At 40.7% G+C, this 21,641-nt stretch overlaps 1 protein-coding gene across 1 annotated transcript in view; it reads left to right on the plus strand.

The window, feature by feature from the left end:
- The first annotated feature begins 2,944 nt into the window (after positions 1-2,944).
- Positions 2,945-21,641, plus strand: part of opn8a (opsin 8, group member a) — a 44,884-nt gene continuing 26,187 nt past the window's right edge. Inside the window, exons 1-2 of the mRNA XM_034075612.1 lie at positions 2,945-3,027; positions 12,345-12,638. Coding sequence (XP_033931503.1) covers positions 2,955-3,027; positions 12,345-12,638 — 367 coding nt within the window. The 5' untranslated portion in view covers positions 2,945-2,954. The remainder of the gene's footprint in view (positions 3,028-12,344; positions 12,639-21,641) is intronic.

Genomic DNA, 21,641 nt, shown 5'->3' on the forward strand with positions numbered 1-21,641 from the left:
CATGACGGCATGAGATTTAGCCTATCTGTAAAATGTGAGTGGAGATGTAATGATTACAACCTACTTCTTGGAATCTGGAATCTTTGAAACGGAAAGAATAATTTTATTGAATATCTTTCTTCCACGAAAATATATTACATTAGCCTCAGGGTTGTTCATTTGGGGGGGGGGGACATGTCTCATTGTTTCTATTTTATGTATAAGTGTCTACTTATGGAAAATGTATAAAAGCAATATTGTAATGATGAACCATCACTCCATCATTACAATATTTGTATTTATGTTTGCCATTACACCCATACAATCAGTACAGAAAGGGTGTAACGTGAACTGAATTGTATCTATATCAGTCTGTGAAGGGTACCATTATCCATCTACTGTACCAGCCACATTTACATGACACCAAGGACCAAGTTGTAATAGGGCAAATTCTGAAAACCTCTGAAAATGCCTTGATAACTTGCTTCAAATTGATTTGATACGCTGATGTTCAAACTGGTTTTCAACCTCCCTAAGTTCTCCCATGCTACCTTTCACAGTGGCTGACCAAATCCACACAGCTTCTTATTTCTGTGAATTTATCAGGCCCTTCCCCTGCATACACGAGATGGATAACCCGTAAACTCCAGGACTTGCATTTCGCTATGTATCGGCCTGCTTCTCCCTCACTGCAGGTGGGTCTGAGGTACCCCTCAACAAAAACACACCCGTTTGCTATCATGGCTCTGAAATGGTGGAAAAAGCTCCCCATTGTTATCAAGATAGCAGAAAGTGTACACATCTTCTGTTGCAAACTGAAAACCCACCTGTATCAACTAACCCCTTAGCCAATAATAACAAATACGCTAATTTCTCACTTAAGTTTGTCTTATTGAAAGCTAATATACTCGCAGGATTCTTGCTTTTCTGATCTTTATGGTTGAATGCACTTTGTAAGTCTCTTTGGATAAAAGAGTCAGCTAAATGTAATTTAAACAAAGATATTTACTTGTTGTGCTGCTCGTCATCTAAAAGCTTTTTGACATCCAGCATTTAATTCAACTGAGATGAAGAATAGCAGTGTATTTTCTTACGTCAATTCAACAGAAAGTATCATGTGTAGGGGCTTATCCAGAACTCGCTAGCATCCACATCAATATCACCACATGACTCCTTCAATATCGCCACATGCTTCTATGGCGTTTGCATTTATACACATCATATTGCCAATCCAATAACATTGTCCATACTTGTGGCCTATTTATATTGCTCAACCTTTAAGTGCAGGTGAGCTTTTATGCAAGTGACTACAGTATGTGTGCAACCAAAGAAGGGCATTAATAGGAAATAATATTGTTTTGTATTTTTGCTGGTAAAGTAAAGATTGATATTTCTCCCTTCATCAAATTGACAGCTCAAAGACAGCAAACAGAGATGCTAATGCAGACAACACCACAGGCAAATACAGATATTGATTAACAACCCACAAACACAATTACTTGCAGTCACCAGTCATCCATGCACAAGGCTGAAAGCATTCCCTTTTCTCCCCGGTAACCATTGTATGTAATAAGGGCTTGTATGGAATATTTAATGCAAGATTTCAATATAACGTGCCTAGCATTTATTCACAAATAACCCTACAGTAAAATAACGTACAAATTATAATACATGAAGGCCTATCATTTTACAAAAATAATAAATGTATTCTATCTCATCTGAGAACAGAAATGTAGGACTCTAAAAAAGAAAAAAAAGTTATAAAAAAGGACAGCACTTGTATTATCTTTACTTTCTTACTAGAACATTTCCATTAGCCTTGAACAATATATTTTTCTCTACAACCCTTTAAACAAAGACTCTCAAATTGTTATGCTAATCCAGAGATCAGTATGACACTTCCAAGTAGAAGTGAAGCGTGGGGTAATATTTGTATAATATGTATAACTCTTGGGAAAAGTGTGAACTGTTTTCACTGGCAATTTTCACACATAGAGGTGTGAATATCTCTTGGATAAACGCGGAGAAGGTGCAAGTTAAAGATGCTTAAGGCTATATTTACCAGGGTCAACAGTTCAGTTATCCCTGAGTGGGTATAAAAGACTCTTAAAACTTCAAGACATGAAGGTAATTCACAATATTCTGTTTGTACATAGCATTTCAACCTATTTCAAGTGCTTGACGAAGTTGTAACTTCAAAATGATGCCGATATTTGGCCAAGTGCTTGATAGATAAGAAACTGTTCTACATCAATAAAAAAGGCACATGTAATCCATGCCAAACCCCATGCACTGAGATGCACCCACACAGTCATTATATTAATTGTTGGACAATGGCCTGGTTTTCACCATAAATCCCCCCGGGTAAGATATTAGTCCCATTCTATCTTATCTTTAATTGACTGATTAAGATTTGCTGTTGCAAGTATAGCCTAATTTAGTTTTTTTAATGTACTTGGGGTGTGATTCATACAATGATGTAACTAGAGATGACTTCATTTTATGTAATTATCTTTTATAGATCAAGTGTCCAAGTGCTCTGGGTGTATAAATATGCATGCCTGGGTGTGCACGTGTGTTTTTAAGGGATGAGCAAAATGTGACTTGAAACGATTGTTGAATTGGCAATGGTTGGGTTTCTGTGCGTGTGCGTGCATGTGTGTGCGTGTTTGTGTGTGTGTGTCTGTCTGGTGGGGGGGGCATACATGTGTCAGGGTGGAGGAGATTACGTGTGCCACTGTGTACCGTACTGTGTACCGTACTGTGTAGTCAATTGTCCATGTGGCAGGTTAATCCATGTATAATAGGTGTCAGATGCTGCATCGCACTGAATTAATATGAGGGCTGTCAGAAAAGAGAGCACACAAATAGCTCAGTCTTTTAAAAATTCAGTGCACGTACAAAAGGGAGCTGGAAAAACTGTTAAAAGGTGGTTTTTTTTTTCTCTACTGGAAGTTATCGCTGACTGGACAAACATGGATGAGAAATACATGTCCAAACTGTCCCCGACAGTTGATTTCTGGGCAGGGATTTACCTGGTGATAGTTGGTGAGTACAATACGTAATTTCCTTTTCTATATCCATAGTGACTTGTCTCATAGAATTAATAACTTGAGCTCGCAAATAATTATTTTGAGGCTTCTCTTTCAAATGTCAGTAAGGATTAAGCTTAAACCCATGAATGACTTGTGAGAGAGAAGCACTTAAGACTTTAAATGTAGATTTGTTTGCTTTAATTCTCATTCCTGTAACTTTGAGACGGATAAGGAAACAACAGGGCATGACTGTGTTGATACAGGATGTTTTTTGTTCCCTTTTTTTTTGTTTTTTTTCAACAGCATACAGTTATTCTATAAGAGCATGTATCAAAATTAGGTAAACAAATCTTCACTTTATAGAAAAATAGGTAGAGTAGCAATGTAAATACAGCTTATCACCAGGGAAAATAAAATCCCACAGAGACAGAATAAGTAAAAAAAAAAAAATAGAAAACCAGTCAGCTAAAACAAAAATGTCAATAATAAACAATAAATGTCGACACAGGATATTAAACATGGGATTTGAGTGGACATTTCTCTTCTGAGCAAATTACATTATTGATTTTTTACACCAACAAGTCAAGATTGTTAGCCCCTGATCTCTATCTGACTCATTTGACATGAAGCAACAAATACCGCATCCCATCTTTTATTTTCTTAAAAAACAGCTGCATAGTGCACACTTGAAGTAAATTAAAGTTTTTAAAATAAATGCTTACCTATTAAATAGCTCTGCATTGCATTAAAGAAAACATGTCCTGCATCCAAGCTTTTCCCTATTGTTTTCATTTTATTTATTTTCATGCTAAAGAACAAACCCTTTGTGTGATTTTTGTATTAACTTGAAGGCAATTGTCTTTCCTTTTTAAAAAGGGTCCTTCAATGAGAGTTGCTTCGCTGCAGGCTAATTAACCTGAAATACATTTACGCGGTGTAACCCCGCACCATACGTGAAAGCAAAACATCGGACACTCTCACAGAGATGTACAGTAATTAAAGAAGTGCACCTTAATGAGGTAAAAAAATTAATAAGATTATCATTTTGCATTTCCCTTTGTATGGTGGGTGTTTTGGCAGGTGGGGTGTGTAGCCCCTCCTCCTACACACATGGAGCTCAGAAGTGGAGTGTAGCAAGACAGAGGAGAGTTAACCAGCTGCACCTGTTGTGTTGCTGTGCATGAAAGTTTCACTGAAAAAAAATGCTGTGCGTTACTGTACAGACATCAATCTTTACAATTAGGACTGTAACACGTAACACATGCATTTTGACAATTGAATAAACATACGAGTAATTTTCTTTCAAAAAAATTGAAAAATGTGGTGTTCGCAGCATCTGTTCTCAGTTTAATATCCATTTTTAATTAGAAGTTCAAATCTTTTGTTGTGGACTGACAATCAAATTACATTTAAAGAAATCATCTTTTACTTTGAGAAACTGTGATGGATGTTTCTCACTATTTTGTAAAACGTTAAAGACCAAACGATTACATCTAGAGAAATCAATTATTTAAAATTATCGATAATCAATATATTGGTCAGTTGTAGCCTTACTCTTTGTTTGTCATACACAATCCAAACTGGACACCATCTACTGCTTTGGTGATATTGAATGTAAGGAATGAGTGACTGATTCAAGTGCTCCTACATCTCTTTGTGCCCTCACATGGAACAGTGTTTGTCTGTAAATGTGGGAGTGTGTTATGTTTACCTCCTATACGGACAGTTCCATGACCTTGTCACCTGCTGGTGTCACTTTGCATTGCCCGCACATGTCTGACTCACGTACCTGGACTTGGTCAGCTGGGATGCCATCTGTCTTGGTGTTGATGTCATGAAGTAAACCACAATAGATAATCCAGGTTCCAGGTAGAGCATCAGTCCTCAGGCCATTGTTGGGAGATCTAGGGTAAGATAGGGATCAACTGTCACTAGGGACATACATTCACTCAGCAAATGGATTTACCTCAAATGTCCATCCATGTTTTATATGAATCAAGAAACTCAAAACATACTGTCTGGGTAAAGTCAAAGAGATCCAAAATCAAAGCTCTTTTAAACTTTGGTACATTGCTCTGGTTTTAGTCAGTCTAAAGTGACTGGATTAAAAATGTGAAGAAATTACATCATGAAATATCCTCGTTAAAGATTCAGTAGCTGTTCGCTCCCTGTTAATAACTTCACGCACCACCAACTGTGAAAAACCACCACCTGTATAGATCACAATCCCTACAGGTGGTGCGGTGTTACAATAACGTTAGTCATACAAACACAGGACCTGTCATATACTGTAAGATAAAAGCCACATGCTGTTCAGGAGGTCCGTGTACTTTTTGTCAGTTTGATTTTCCGTTTGAACCAAAAGCCAAAAAACGAGAATACCAGCCTTTTTTCGTTTTTGTTGTCTAAATAAAAAAACGGATAACGAGAAAACCTAATTAAAAGAAGTCCGTGTACGCTTTGTTATACAGATAAATAAACCAATGATCATATTTTTAACAGACTCAAAATCTGATAACATTTAACAACATTCAGTGCAATTAATTTTTCAAAATGGATTTATTTAACACAAAAACATAATAACATATAGTTCATAGTCTTGTGAGGTAAAGTAGAATCTGCCTGAAGGATTTAACAGGAACAAACATATGGTGCAGGTTGGTTAATAGGGCTATGATATGAACTAAAATAAAAGATGGAGGAGAACAACATTTTAAATAGTGTGGTTAAAGCTGCAATGATAGATTATATTCAATATGAATTCTCAGAGCATTTTTTTTAATGAGAAAAATGTGATTATTTGTGGCCTATTACAGCTTTTTGCAATTGCCAAGACATAAACTGGTGCTTTTGGCACAATTATTGAAACCACAAACTCAAGTGTCAAACACTAAAGCTTCCCGAAACACAAAAGACATAATGTGTCCCCCAAATAGCAGCATTAAGCCAGCACACAGCTGGGCCACATCAACTAATCAGCTGCTCAATGACACCATGTGCTCTGAGCACTACACAAACTTTTAACCAAATGTTCTAAAAATAACCCGTTGGACGAACCACCATTTGTTCTGACCTGGCTCAAAAGGCCGAGGAGACACACAATGACCCTTTCTCATTTCTCTAACTGCCCTCCTCGACTCCCCTCCTCGACTCCTATCCTCGAGACTTAGTCCCGCCTACAGGAGATGCGAGCCGTTAGTTACATTCATGGGCGGTGCCAGAGATTTTCTGTTGGGGGTGCTGTGGGGTAGCTTGCCGGTTCATAGAGGTTGCTCAAACATGTAGCATTTCCCATTAATTAATATTGAAGTTAAAAGCATCAATCTGGAGCAACGTGAAGAGATCTATGGATACATCTCTCAACACCCATATGAAACAAAACTATTAATCCAAGGTGTCTGTGTCACTTTGAAATTATTTCTGATAATCCATCTTCCTATTTATGTCTGTAACGGAGATTTCATATTAGCTGCTACGACAGTATATGACAGCTTCCGGTTTTGGGCACATGGCTACGCATCACTCATTCACCAATGGGGAATGTTTAGATAGATTTTAGGAACGTCCCCTCGATTCTATTGGCTCGCCTCTAACGGTAAAAAGAGGTGTCAATCATCAAAATCGACCAAGGGGGGCCATATGAAAAATGCACCCAAATGACCCCAGAAGTGTTTTTTTTTTCCAAATCTCTCTAAAAAGATCAAATGTCCCTTATTTTGCAACTTTAAGGGTTGTCTAAAGAAGCAGACTTGATCCCGAACTGGAGGCACATAAGAAACTGAGGTTACGTACTGTAACCCAGCTTTTATGAGTATAGGCGCAGCCCTCTAAGGCTATCGCTATTGGGTAATCCCACTGCACGTGTGCAGCACTGACAGACTTAATCCACGCCCACCTATGACGTGGGCCCCACCTCCGGCCTCACTTCCGTATAAATAGGAAGAAGGCCCGTCCAACTGGTCCCACACAAACAGCTTTTCTTCAGCTATTCGCGGAGCCAGTGGGGCCCGAACCTTAGAGGGCTGCGCCTATACTCATAGAAGCTGGGTTACAGCACGTAACCTCAGTGCTATTTCGTATGAGGCTTCGCCCTCTAAGGCTATCGCTATTGGGTTAAGGGTGAAGCAGGATGTAGTCCACGCCCCACTGGTCCATCCGTAACCAGAGGCACAAAACCCATCTACTCAATTAATAACCCATGCGAAAAAGAAAGGAGCATCACAGTCCCTGGAAATATAGCATTATTCCAAATGAATATTCTCTTTAAGGGAATGAAGGTGAATACCCGTCGTTTAAAAAAAGTAGAGATAAACAAATCCCACTTGTTAAACCTATAAAAGAGGGGCAAAAGGGGCAGTTCTCTGAATGCCGATAGGCAGGAGAGAGGGCACGCCGTTTAGTCCCTGACATTACTCAATCTGACAGAACACTCAGTACTGAATGTGTAAGAGAGGAATGGGAGACATCCCTCAAATAAAAACGAATAAAAGAACAGGGGGAAGACCAAGATGCAGCATTGCAAATGTCTTCCACTGTCATTCCTCCATGCAACGCCATAGAGGTTGAAATTCCTCTGGTGCCGTGCGCTTTGATGTTTTGATGAGACTTGCGCAACGTGGCTGTGCGTGCAATAACATGACAGCACACGTACGGGACAGAGGAGATGAGATGTGGCTTCTTCCTCTGATGTGTGAGGAGGAGGGAAGAAACCATCCAAAGTGATCCCTCTCGATCTAAAAGAGCTTGTGATCATCTTAAGCCGGGTTAGGGCGCAAAACAGCTGAGCTGCCATCTCCTTGGATCTGGAGACCTGACGGAGCCACAGAGAGAGCAGACGCATCACTCACCCTTTAGCTGATGTGAGAGCCAAGAGCAGAGCTACTTTGGCTGACAAGAACTTCAGGGGAACCTGATCTAAAGGTTCAAATGGAGCCTTACTCAGTGCGCGTAACACTAAGCCAACACCCCATTGAGGCGCCAAAGCGCGTGACACATGTCTGAGTCTCTGTGCTCCCCGTAGAAAACGTGTTGTCAGAGGGTGACTACACACCGTGCTGACACCAAACCTATACGTGGCAAGATGAAATGGCAGCAGCATATGTTTTTACCGTGCTATAAGCCAATTCCTGTCCAGCAACAGCTGGAGGAACGACAGCACGAGGCAGGGGGGCCAACGGGGTCCAGGCTTTTCCCTACACACCCCACGGAACGCTGTCCATTTGGCTGTTTAGGATGTGTGTTCAGCAGCTGCGCTGATCGAACACCTCCCTGGCGATTTATGTAGTGTGTAGTAGGCACGATATCTGGGACAGAGGGAAAAAACAGTGCTGCCTGCTAACCGACAGGTTAGGAGCATCAGGTTAATCGTCAAGCCTTGCTGTCTAATAACCGCCTGGTTAAATACAGCTGGAGCGAGGCAGCCACAGCCGGTCGTAATTCATATGTCGGCTAACCCTGAGCCCCGCCCTGTCTCCCCCGTCCGGAGGAGAGGGAGAATGGGGTCAGGGGGAAATGTTTGCTTTCTAGTAAACAGCTCTGAAAAGAGCTTGTGCCTGTACAGTGCTTCTGCAACGGAGTGCTGAAGAAAAATGGGAGCAGTTGGACGGGCCTTCTTCCTATTTATACGGAAGTGAGGCCGGAGGTGGGGCCCACGTCATAGGTGGGCGTGGATTAAGTCTGTCAGTGCTGCACACGTGCAGTGGGATTACCCAATAGCGATAGCCTTAGAGGGCGAAGCCTCATACGAAATAGAACAGCGTTTGTTTGTGATTGATGTTGTTGTGACTCGACAGATATGTTTGGTTTAGTTATGTTTTTATTTTGAAAGTAATCTTTCCTGTCATTTCAGATCCCACAGTTCCTGCCTTTGTGTGTTTCCCGCCCGTGAGATTGCTTGGCCCTGCCCTGATTGTTTTCACCTGTGCCCATCCCCCTCACCTATATATAGCCCTGGGGTTTCTTTGTTCCTTTGTCAGTTCGTTATGTTTCATGTCGTGAGCACCCAGGCCTTTTGACTCCTGATACGTACCTTGTGATTTAGACCTTTTGTCAAGTGAGTTTTTGTGTTGCTGTACAACTTTGTTTTGGCTTTTTATCTACTTTCTATTTTTTGTGAAAGTACGATTTAGTTTGTGATTAAAGAACATTCTATTTTTGGACATCTGTCTCCGAATCCTGCTTTTGGGTCCTGCGTCCTGTATCTCGGTTCATAACAGATGTTCATTGCTAATGGATGGTCCTGGCTCTCTTTGCTCTAAGTGTTGTTTCACACAAATGCAACAGATTATTTCCTGCCTAAAGCAACTGATGAGTTTAAGCAGACAGTCCTTTGGAGACAATCCACCCTATTATTTGTCATTTCATCATTGAACAATGGTTGAAGGCAAATAAATGAGTGATTTTTGTATAAAGAGACCCACAAGCATCCACACAAGGAGACCTCTGCAAACACAGCATCCCAACAATCAGTTGTTTCTCTTTTTTTAGATCATTCTGCAGAAGCATCTTTCTTTAGTTTGTTGACATACATTTTTTTTTACAAAACCTGCAGACATCAGGGGACTCCGAGAGAAGACAATCATTAATAAAAAGTAATAATTAACAGATGTTTTGGAGTAGAACGTAAGTGCCCCGCAGGAGACTGAGCATACCAAAGTTGGTATCTTTAAGTCATAGTTGGTTGTTGCTGTTGCAGGATGAGCAACACCGCAACTGACAAACAGAATAACAAAAAAGGAGATGCAGAGATGCAGAGATGCAGAGCCCAGCAATGTTATGTTCAGCAGGTGAGGACCCAAAAGCAGACAACCTCAGAGAGATAAGAGAAGGATTATTGTCAGAGTTTTTCATGAAATAAGGAACAAAGGGTGTATTAAACGGTTTTACAACAATTACTCAGATTTATTGTACAGCACAGTGTGTACCTTAACTATGACATTTGAAATGTTGTTGAAATGTTGCAGATTCACAAGACATCATTATTTGTAGAAAAAAGTCCCAATCTAACAAGAAAAATGTACATGTATGCAATACCAATGCATAGACTGACTATCATTGCATTAGCTGTTTATAGTTTATATTCCATGTGTATGGGGCATTTAGAGCATCAAAATGCAGAATGACTCCAACCACGGTGTTGTTATAAATAAATATTATAATCAATACAACAGGGGTTTTAAAAAATAATAGAATAAAAAACGTAAAACACATAGTACAAACAGCGATACAAATATACATAATAATGCAAGTTTTATGTCGTTTGATGGGATGAAGAGTAAGACAACAAGCCTTTTTAGAGACAGAGGGGAGAGAGTGTTCATCACCCTGATGATGTGTAAGGGATTTACCCGCTCTGGCGGAGCATGCTGGGAGGCTCCAGTATCTCTGTACAGTAACTTAGAGACTGTGTGAGGGATGGATGGGGGCACACTCAATTGCTAGTGGCTTTGTTGGTATTGTAAATGTCCAAGAGGAAAGAAGTGAGGCACCAGTGATCTCCCAAGCCGCATTTACTTTGCGCTGTAGGGTCCTGCGGTTGAAGGAGATGCAGCTCCAAAACCACATAGTAATGCAGCTGGTCATAATGCACTACTAGATGATGCCTCCGTAGAGGCGGCACATGATGGCTTTAGGGAGAGGATGTTATCTTTTGCACCACAAACTCCTGACCTGATGCCTGGTTTTATTGTAATGGTGACGGAAAGTTCATTAATAAGGAATGAATGCAGAGCACTTGTGTCTAGATAGCTCAGGGAGTCGAGCCAATTAGTACTACTCAGGGACAAAAACCTTGCAGGCCTTTCCACAATTTATAAGGTCTGCTTTATAATTAAACATGTCATCGAAAAAAATTATGTCAATCAAAGTGTCATAAGCGTGTGTAATGGAAATATGTTATATAAAGCAGGCTGAACCCAGAATACATCAACCAATCTTTCTAATGGAGGAGACATTATTAGGAGACACATATTATCCAAGCAGCAATTCTGAATTAATGGTAAATTCTATTTTAAGACTCTAATGCTCTGTAAGCACTTTGCTTAAAGAGTAGATGTATTCTGCAATATGTCACATAATATTTCAGAAGATAAGAATAGCTACATTTTTGTTGAAGCAAGTAATCAGATCATCCACTTTTTATTATGAATACCTGATGATAATGAATGAATAACCAAAGTGTTTGAATTGATAGGTTCCAATTAATTCTTTGATGGTTTTTGTTTGTTTGTTTGTAGCCTTTATTTAACCAGGTGAAAGCCCCTTGAGATCAAAAGATCTCTTTTTCAAGGGTGACCGGCTGCAGCCATATTCATGATGACATTCTGTAGTAAGCCCAGGCACCTATTATTAGCCCCGGCCCACATACAAGAAAGATATTGTGAAATGAGGCAAACAGATAGAAAATACTTTTTTTAAATTCATAACCTTGTTTATGTCACATTCATGGTCTCAAGCATGGTGAAATATACATGAAAAGGGCGAAACGTGACTGTTTCAACGCTTAACGTGAGCTTAACCAATACATCAGTCTCTTCCACACTAAAAATTAACACAGCTCATCTTGTTTGTTAATAGTCGTATTAGCTTCCTGTGGAAAAAAAAGGTGTTATTTTAAAGACATCATATTTGTACAATCAAAACAGACTTTTTTTTTTAATGTATGTTCAATTAAATTATTATTAATAATTGTTAACTCTACTACTTGGTTAATTCCATAAAACTTACAGTTATAGTTGGAAAAATAAACAAAAAGACCAAATAACAACAGCAGGGACAGAATTTGCAAAATTCTGAAATCTGACGGCCGATTAATAAAATGACACTTCACGTTTGGCATTGGTCTATAGTTCACTTTGGACATCTGTGTGTTGACTATGACACTAACCAGGAGCTATATTGTAGTGTTTGTTTGTTAGATTAACAAGAAGGAACAGACAGGGGTGAATTGTCTTTTACGATTCTGCCGCTTTGGATTTTTGAAAAATGTAGAAAGACTATACCTTTGATTGACAATCCATCAGACAGCTTGACTTCTACAGTATGTACTCGTATGTGAGACTGAGGGCAGACTAGACACTATAGAGACTCACTATCGACTATAGAGGTACAGGAGGTAGTACAAAAAAGGACAGACAGGGGGTAGCATGCTCATTTCAGTAGATAAATAATAATATGTAGACATCTATGTCAACGCTGTATCTCTTCATCTTCTGATGAAAATGTCTGAATGTTTAAGTCTACATTTCTGGCCATATCTTGCATGATTAAGTACCAAAGTTTTTGTTCTAAAATGACACTTTTCATTTTTCTGTGTCCTATTCTCCACTGCAGCTGTCCTGTCAGTCTTTGGGAACGGGGTGGTTCTGGTAAGAGCAGCCGGTCGTTTCGCCCTACTCAAATCTCCCGAGCTTCTGACAGTGAACCTGGCTCTGACAGACATCGGCATGGCCCTCAGCATGTATCCTCTGTCCATTTATTCGTGTTTTAACCATGCCTGGATTGGAGGTGACAGATCATGCCTCTACTACGGCCTGATGGGCATGATCTTCAGCATTACCAGCATCATGACTCTGGCTGTGATGGGGATGATCAGGTTCATGGTAGCAGGAAGTCCCCCGAAAACAGGTGATGTATTTTCCCATGGGGTAAATTCAAAGACCAGAGCAGTTTTTAATGAAAACCAGTTGCGACTAGCTGGAAGCCTCCCCATTCCTTCTCACTTAAGGTCTGGGCTGAACATATCTAGACATAACGTATCTAGAAATATCGACAGCCCGGGGACATGGGGCGAAGGTTGTGGACTTCGCTCATTGTGAACCTAAAAAGCATATTAGGATAACTATTTAATGAGAAAAACCAGTCAATCAATTTTAGTAGGGCAGGGGAATTTGTGCAGGCGCTTAAATTATAAAAAAACTGCCTCATAAAGCACGTTGGATAACCCATTGGGAACATTTTAGGGATAGGTATATCGCCCAAGGACACGCACTACATCAAAGAGTTAAGAAAGATTTTATCTTCTGGAACCTAAACTTTTAGCTTTAAACCTTCCAGATTATCATGAACCTTACAAGTGTATTGGTAGGGATTACTGAGGCAGAGATGACAGTGATTTATCCATCAGAACCTGAGTGATCTGTGCACCCACGATTTATTAATCTGCTGAATGGCCTCCCGGTAGAATTGTTGCTAAACTTTTTTTCTGGGGGTTGCTTTTATCCCTCCACTTACCGAGAGTTTCATCATTATAGGCAGTTGAAAAGCATAATCTGCTTCATAATTGTTCAAACTAATTGATTAAATGATATTGACACAGATGTTGTCTCCAATTAATGGTATCCAGCATGGGCTATTCTGTAAGGACCATACCTGCAGGAAATAATCTTGCTGTCAAATTAAATGTTTATGTTTCTCATGTCTAACCTAGAAGACACCAAATAAATGTGTAAATCCAGTTTGTTCAGTCTGTTTTGTTTTGTAGATATGGGAACCCATGAGACCTAGTTGCTTGAGTCAGTTAGGCAACAGCCTCACAACCTCTAAATGTTGTAACAGCCTGCCTCTCTGTATTAGTCTGGGTGTTTACAAAAGTACAGAATAAGCATGGGAAAGCAAACACCAGAATAAAATTAGCCATCCACAGTTAGCCAACCACAATTATACCATAGATAATCCTTACTCAAATACCATAAAGCCTTTTAAGTCAACACGATGACGTACATTTTTGTTCAGAACAAGCTGGCAGAATAATTATCTGGAAAGATTAGGCAATGCTGGTTTGTTTTGTTGGCTTGTATTTAAACAATAGCTAAAGAAATGTTTATTTGAATATGTGCGGCCACCTGCTCTCCAGGAACGAGAGGAAAAGACTACTTACTTAGACCAGATTGGCCAACCCCTACACACTTACTCAATGGCCTGACACTTACACATCCAAAAGAGAAACCAAGTGTGAATATTAAAGCAGCACTAAGGGTGTATAACTTTTTGTATGACTATAACTTAAACCAAAAAAAGAGAGAAAAACTCATAAAAAAGAGACTCTTATAATAACGCAGGTCGCGACACAGTGATGGAAAGAAACAGCAGCCATAAGCTTAATGCTGCAGCAATGGTTAGCAGAGGGGTAACATTTTCCTGCCTCCAGTATTCCCTTTGTTCTAACTCCAGCAAACACTGTGACATGATCATGACGTCAGCAGTAAATGGGTCTATTTAAGAATGCATTACTAAAGTAGCTGATCAAAAAAAGTCAGTGTTGGTCATGTGTAATGTCCTCTTTTCTGGTAAAGGCCCTTTGAGGCTAATTCTGAAACGAATGAATTAAAGATGATGTAATGAATGAACGTTGAACCATACCGTAAGAACAATCGAACGGCAACTTTCTTAAGGAAGCATTGCATATTTTAGGCAAGAAAAGGTCGTGTGGTTTTAGTCATAAACTGTAATCAGCTGACAGCTGCTGTTCATCATCATTTACAGGTTTGAACCTGGTTTGAACACAACAAATAACAACCGAATATGGACAGAACAGGTGAATAAGGTAGAACAATTTCATTATAGATATCATATCATATACCATGAAATGCTCCAGTTGATTGTTTACGTTATTGGATTTTTTGAAATGTTTGTTTGTTTGTATAGCCTTTATCCAGGTAAAAATCCCATTGAGATCAACGACTCTTTTACAAGGGAGACCTGCCGCACATTTGTTACACATGTAACAGAAAACAAAAAAGGACACATACAACATAATGACAGGGGTATAATTTACAAACCTATTCACAAAGACAGGTACCAGGGGCCTATACTACGAAGCTGGTTCAACCTAACCTGGATATGTTTGAGTTAGCCGGTTGGCCTAATCCAAAACATACGCGCTCTCGCTAAACGGTACTACGACGCTGGTTATGAAGTGGATCGCTCAAGCCAGCCGTGTCCTATCTAGTTAGCTGCGCGTTCACATGAAAGGGGTGGTATTTGGAGCATTCGACCAATCACAAACATGGAGAAGCGTACTGACAGCGCAGCGTCATACTTCCTGAATGAAAAGTCAACTATAATATTAGACATATGAAGAAGTTAAATTAAATATCCATGACTTAAACACTTTATCCAGGATCAAAGCCACATAGCTGCACCTGCAAGGTGAATACAGCTGGGAAATGTGTTTGAATGCGTACATTAACAGGTTTATGATATCACTGCCCCGTCTCTAAGACACGATCTGACTTTAATTACATTTGACTCGAGAGTGTTTCGTCAACTTAATGTGTTGCTTAAAATAATACTTCTGCATACAGTATGTGTCACTGTGAGTGTTGCACGGCCAGATACGGCTCAGCTGACTCAGATAAGGAGATATATGATACATTATGAAGTGATATGCCGCGGACTGTACTTAATGTTACTCTTACTCTTTTCTGTATTTCCTTTCTCCTGTAATATGACTTGATCGCTTTAAACTCCGCACACTGAGCTCTGATTGGTCAGCAGGCAGTGCTTTCACTGAGTTGAGCTCTTAGCCTGCAACCTAACCTGGGGGGTATACGGCGAAGCAGGATTTTCGCTTAGCCGGCTAAATTCAGGGAAAACTCCGGCTTTCCGGTCATCCGAAGCTGGTTCTCTTTTTAGCAGGCTAGATCTCCATGGTAATATATGCTAAGCAGCTAACCTGGTCGGGACCAGGTTAGGTTGCAGGCTAAGAGCTCAACTCAGTGAAAGCACCGCCTGCTGACCAATCAGAGCTCAGTGTGCGGAGTTTAAAGCGATCAAGTCATATTACAGGAGAAAGGAAATACATAAAAACTGCCGTCGCAGGAAAGACGGCCGGCAAAAATCACCGACTGTGTGAACGTGAACATTAATAGAATATCACCTCCATCTTCAGAGCAATCTGACTATTATAACATTAGCGTTAAGAAAATATCGGTCACAACATAAGTAGCCGGATCAGAGTACATTAAGTACAGTCCGCGGCATATCACTTCATAATGTATCATATATCTCCTTATCTGAGTCAGCTGAGCCGTATCTGGCCGTGCAACACTCACAGTGTCACATAGGCCTATGTATGCAGAAGTATTATTTTAAGCAACACATAAGTTGACGAAACACTCGAGACAAATGTAATTGAAGTCAGATCGTGTTTTAGACGGGCAGTGATATCATAAACCTGTTAATGTACGCATTCAAACACTTTTTCTTTTGCCAGCTGTATTCACCTTGCAGGTGTAGCTATGTGGCTTTTATCCTGGATAAAGTGTTTAAGTCATGGATGTTTAAAGTTTAACTTCTTCATTTTTGACTAGTATTAAAGTTCACTTTTCATTCAGGAAGTATGACGCTGCGCTGTCAGTACGCTTCTCCATGTTTGTGATTGGTGGAATGCTCCAAATACCACCCCTTTCATGTGAACGCGCACCTAACTAGATAGGACACGGCTGGCTTGAGCGATCCACTTGATAACCCGCGTCGTAGTACAGTTTAGCGAGAGCGCGTATGTTTTGGATTAGGCCAACCGGCTAACTCAAACATATCCAGGATAGGTTGAACCAGGTTCGTAGTATACGCCCCTGGTCCCGACCAGGTTAGCCGCTAAGCATAAGTTACCAATCCATGGAGATCTAGCCTGCTAAAAAGAGAACCAGCTTCATAGGACCGGAAAGCCGGAGTTTTCCCTGAATTTAGCCGGCTAAGCGAAAATCCTGCTTCGTAGTATACCCCCCTGGAGTATCAAATATCAATTCCTCAAGCTGTGCTTTAAAATGATGCAGGGGAACCAAAATGCTAATTTTTAATATTTGTTGCAGTGTTCCAAGCTAGAGGAGCTGCGCACATAACAGTTGTAGTGCCTAAAACAGTCCTAGCACTTGGTACATGTAATACAAAACACATCCTGGGACCTTAGGCAATAGCTACTTGTGACTCTCTGTGATATCAGTGAGCAGATGTAAGGTGGTAGTTTACCCAGCATGGCTTTATAAATGAACATGTAGAAATGACTTAGCCTCCGAACAGTAAGTGATGGCAGACTTGCCCTGGCATACAGGGTACAGTGATGAGTGCTTTACAGTTTGTAACAAATCTCAGTGCACTGTGATAGGCGGCATGTTATATTTGATATGCAAATTAAGGCATGATATAACTTCTTGTGAATTTAAGATAAATCTACAGACAGATATAGACAATGTAAAATAAACACCTAAATATTAGCTCTTACAAAATTAAGACACAAGACAGTATTAGGTTAGTTGAAAGCAATAATATTAAGTTGAACCTATTTAAACGTAATATTATTGCTTTCAACTGCTGTGAAATCAGTGCAGATATATTTCCTTGATAATAAAATAACATAATAAAGATGAAATACAAAAAAATAAAAACCTACATAATAGCCTGCCACGATAATTGAGACAACTGGGAATACAAATAAAGCTCGGAACTATGATGACTTAATGTTCCTATACAGCAGGGGTCGGCAACAGTCGTCCGTCCGTCCGTCAGTCCGACTGACGGACAACTTCTCACTTCAAAAAAGAAGAAGAAATCTAGACCACAAAAATAATTAAACAAGCGAGTACCTGTTTTTCCTGGCCAAGGACAGGTTCCTTGAACACAACACGAGCGTAACGTGTCTTCACGTGGTATATGTCTCGTCTGAAAGGAGTGCTGACAGAGAGCACCGGAACGCCGCTCCAGCTCTTCAAATATTGCAGTACCCATAAAGAGCCGTACACATGCCGCAGTGTTTGCGTGGCTGTGTCTTTAGTTGTAAGCACAGTGGCGATCTGTTGTTATTAGCATCTGGTTAGCTAGCTATGCTAACGAATTTAAAGAGCTTTTCGACAACCAGGTGGAAGAGAGCTCTCTCCTGAGAGGCTCAAATAACCTCAACTCAGTGAGGTTAAGGCACCTTGATATGATCATTATAGTTATTAATGAGACTAAATGAAAGGTATAAAATACTATATGACAGTAACAAAAAAGTTGTTAAAAATTCAAGAATAGAGTTTAAAAGGGGAGTGATTTGTAAAATATCCAAAAAGAAAAATACGCTTACAGTTCTGTTTCATATGGGTGTTGAGAGATGTATCCATATAACATGCTCCAAGCGGCACAAAACTTCACAGGTTTGATAAAGATGCGGCCCTAAACACATCTAAGCATATTATGGGGTGTCATCAAATGCCGTTGCCATGGCGACAGATCACTCGCCATCAAACACAATGTTTGTGTTACTGCTGCAACTCCCATGTACGTTGTCCGATCGACCTGAAACTTCCCACGTTTGCCAACGGCCGAGTCCTCCAGACATCTGCCTGACGTCGACGTGTGGACAACAGCCTGCGGAGCGTCGAAGACCCGCTCAACGCTGCTTGCAGCTTTCATTATTATTATTATTATTATTATTATTATTATTATTATTATTATTATTATTATTATTATACTGACAGGTATCAGGGGCCTGTACTACGAAGCTGGTTCAACCTAACCTGGATATGTTTGAGTTAGCCGGTTGGCCTAATCCAAAACATACGCGCTCTCGCTAAACGGTCCTCCGACGCGGGTTATCAAGTGGATCGCTCAAGCCAGCCGTGTCCTATCTAGTTAGGTGCGCGTTCACATGAAAGGGGTGGTATCTGGAGCATTCGACCAATCACAAACATGGAGAAGCATACTGACAGCGCAGCGTCATACTTCCCGAATGAAAAGTGAACTTTAATATTAGACATATGAAGAAGTTAAACTTTAAACATGACTTAAACACTTTATCCAGGATCAAAGCCACATAGCTGCACCTGCAAGGTGAATACAGCTGGTAACAGAAAGAGTGTTGGAATGCGTACATTAACAGGTTTATGATATCACTGCCCCGTCTAAAACACGATCTGACTTCAATTACATTTGACTCAAGGGTTTCGTCAACTTAATGTGTTGCTTAAAATAATACTTCTGCATCCAGTCTGTGACGCTGTGAGTGTTGCACGGCCAGATACGGCTCAGCTGACTCAGATCAGGAGATATATGATACATTATGAAGTGATATGCCGCGGACTGTACTTAATGTTACTCTGATCCGGTTACTTGTGTTGTGGCAGATATTTAAGTAAGCTTTCTTAACGCTAATGTTATAATAGTCAGATTGCTCTGAAGATGGAGGTGATATTCTATTCATGTTCACGTTCACACAGTCGGTGATTTTTGCCGGCCGTCTTTCCTGCGACGGCAGTTTTTCTGTATTTCCTTTCTCCTGTAATATGACTTGATCGCTTTAAACTCCGCACACTGAGCTCTGATTGGTCAGCAGCCGGTGCTTTCACTGAGTTGAGCTCTTAGCCTGCAACCTAACCTGGGGCCTATACTACGAACCTGGTTCAACCTAACCTGGATATGTTTGAGTTAGCCGGTTGGCCTAATCCAAAACATACGCGCTCTCGCTAAACTGTACTACGACGCTGGTTATCAAGTAGTGATGGGTCGTTCGCGAACGATTCGTTCTTTTTAAACGAATCTTTGAAGTGAACGAGACGAACTGATTCCTTCCACAAAACGATTTGTTTGTTTGAGTCGCCGCTAAAGAGAAGCTCTTGTTCGCGAACGACGAACTTAAAGAACTGGCGGAAACAGTTCAGAACTGTTTCTTACCAGTGTAGCTACTGTAATCAGAGCCCTCTCACCTGAGCTCCGACACACACACACACACACACACACACACACACACGCACACACGCACACACAGGAGCGGGACATCCTCCTCAACCTGTCCGCAATAAAGAGGACGGATACCTGAACCGTAGCGTCCAGGTATCCGGGATCAGCGTTGTATTCTCCTCCCCCTGTCGGCCCTAAAAGCTTCAGATGGTGGATACCTGAGCTCCATAGCGTCCCGCTAATGTGAAACACACACACACAGCGTTAGCGGGACATTCTCCTCCCCCTGTCGGCACTTTAAGCTTCAGAGGGCGGATAGCTGGGCTCCGTAGCGTCCAGCTAGCTTAACCGCTAGCTTAGCGATAAATACACACAGCGTTGTATTCTCCTCCCCCTGTCGGCCCTAAAAGCTTCAGATGGTGGATACCTGAGCTCCATAGCGTCCCCCTAATGTGAAATACACACACACAGCGTTAGCGGGACATTCTCCTCTCCCTGTCGGCCCTAAAAGCTTCAGAGGGCGGATAGCTGGGCTCCGTAGCGTCCCACTAGCTTAGCCGCTAGCTAAAGGTAAACATAGATGGGTACATACTATAGAATATGAATAAATCGTCACCGATGTCGAGGATATATTTTTGTATTCACTTTGAACTCGGCCAAATTGAGTTTAATGCTTTGGGATTTAAGCACATAGTCCATGCATGGGTTTGAAAGTATAACGTGCTAGCCTGCTGTATCGTATAGTCAGGCACACATTTATGAGATTTAACAATGGCCAATTATATTTCTTAAATAATATGTAGCCTATTCCCAGAGCATAACTCATGGGGCAACAAGGTGAGGTGTAAAATGTGTTTTAATATCATAAATGTTACGCCAGCAAACTTCTTGTACGGACTTCGGCAGTAGTGAAGACTCACTGAACTAATTAAGTACAAAGACGAATCGTTCGCGAACGTGCAAATCACCAGAAGCTGTTCGCGAACCGGTGAACGAATCAGTGAACGAATCTTTCAAGTGAACTGAATTAAAAGATTCGTGTCCCCGAAGGGAATCGGAATTCCCATCACTATTATCAAGTGGATCGCTCAAGCCAGCCGTGTCCTATCTAGTTAGGTGCGCGTTCACATGAAAGGGGTGGTATTTGGAGCATTCGACCAATCACAAACATGGAGAAGCGTACTGACAGCGCAGCGTCATACTTCCTGAATGAAAAGTGAACTTTAATACGAGTCAAAAATGAAGAAGTTAAACTTTAAACATCCATGACTTAAACACTTTATCCAGGATAAAAGCCACATAGCTGCACCTTTAAGGTGAACACAGCTGGAAAAAGAAAAAGTGTTTGAATGCGTACATTAACAGGTTCATGATATCACTGCCCGTCTAACACACGATCTGACTTCAATTACATTTGTCTCGAGTGTTTCGTCAACTTATGTGTTGCTTAAAATAATACTTCTGCATACAGTCTGTGACACTGTGAGTGTTGCACGGCCAGATACGGCTCAGCTGACTCAGATAAGGAGATATTATGATACATTATGAAGTGATATGCCGCGGACTGTACTTAATGTACTCTGATCCGGTTACTTATGTTGTGGCAGATATTTAAGTAAGCTTTCTTAACGCTAATGTTATAATAGTCAGATTGCTCTGAAGATGGAGGTGATATTCTATTCATGTTCACGTTCACACAGTCGGTGATTTTTGCCGGCCGTCTTTCCTGCGACGGCAGTTTTTCTGTATTTCCTTTCTCCTGTAATATGACTTGATCGCTTTAAACTCCGCACACTGAGCTCTGATTGGTCAGCAGGCGGTGCTTTCACTGAGTTGATCTCTTAGCCTGCAACCTAACCTGGGGCCTATACTGCGAACCTGGTTCAACCTAACCTGGATATGTTTGAGTTAGCCGGTTGGCCTAATCCAAAACATACGCGCTCTCGCTAAACTGTACTACGACGCTGGTTATCA

This window comes from Pseudochaenichthys georgianus, chromosome 24 (assembly GCF_902827115.2).
Source record: "Pseudochaenichthys georgianus chromosome 24, fPseGeo1.2, whole genome shotgun sequence".
In the NCBI taxonomy this organism is placed as follows: domain Eukaryota; kingdom Metazoa; phylum Chordata; class Actinopteri; order Perciformes; family Channichthyidae; genus Pseudochaenichthys; species Pseudochaenichthys georgianus.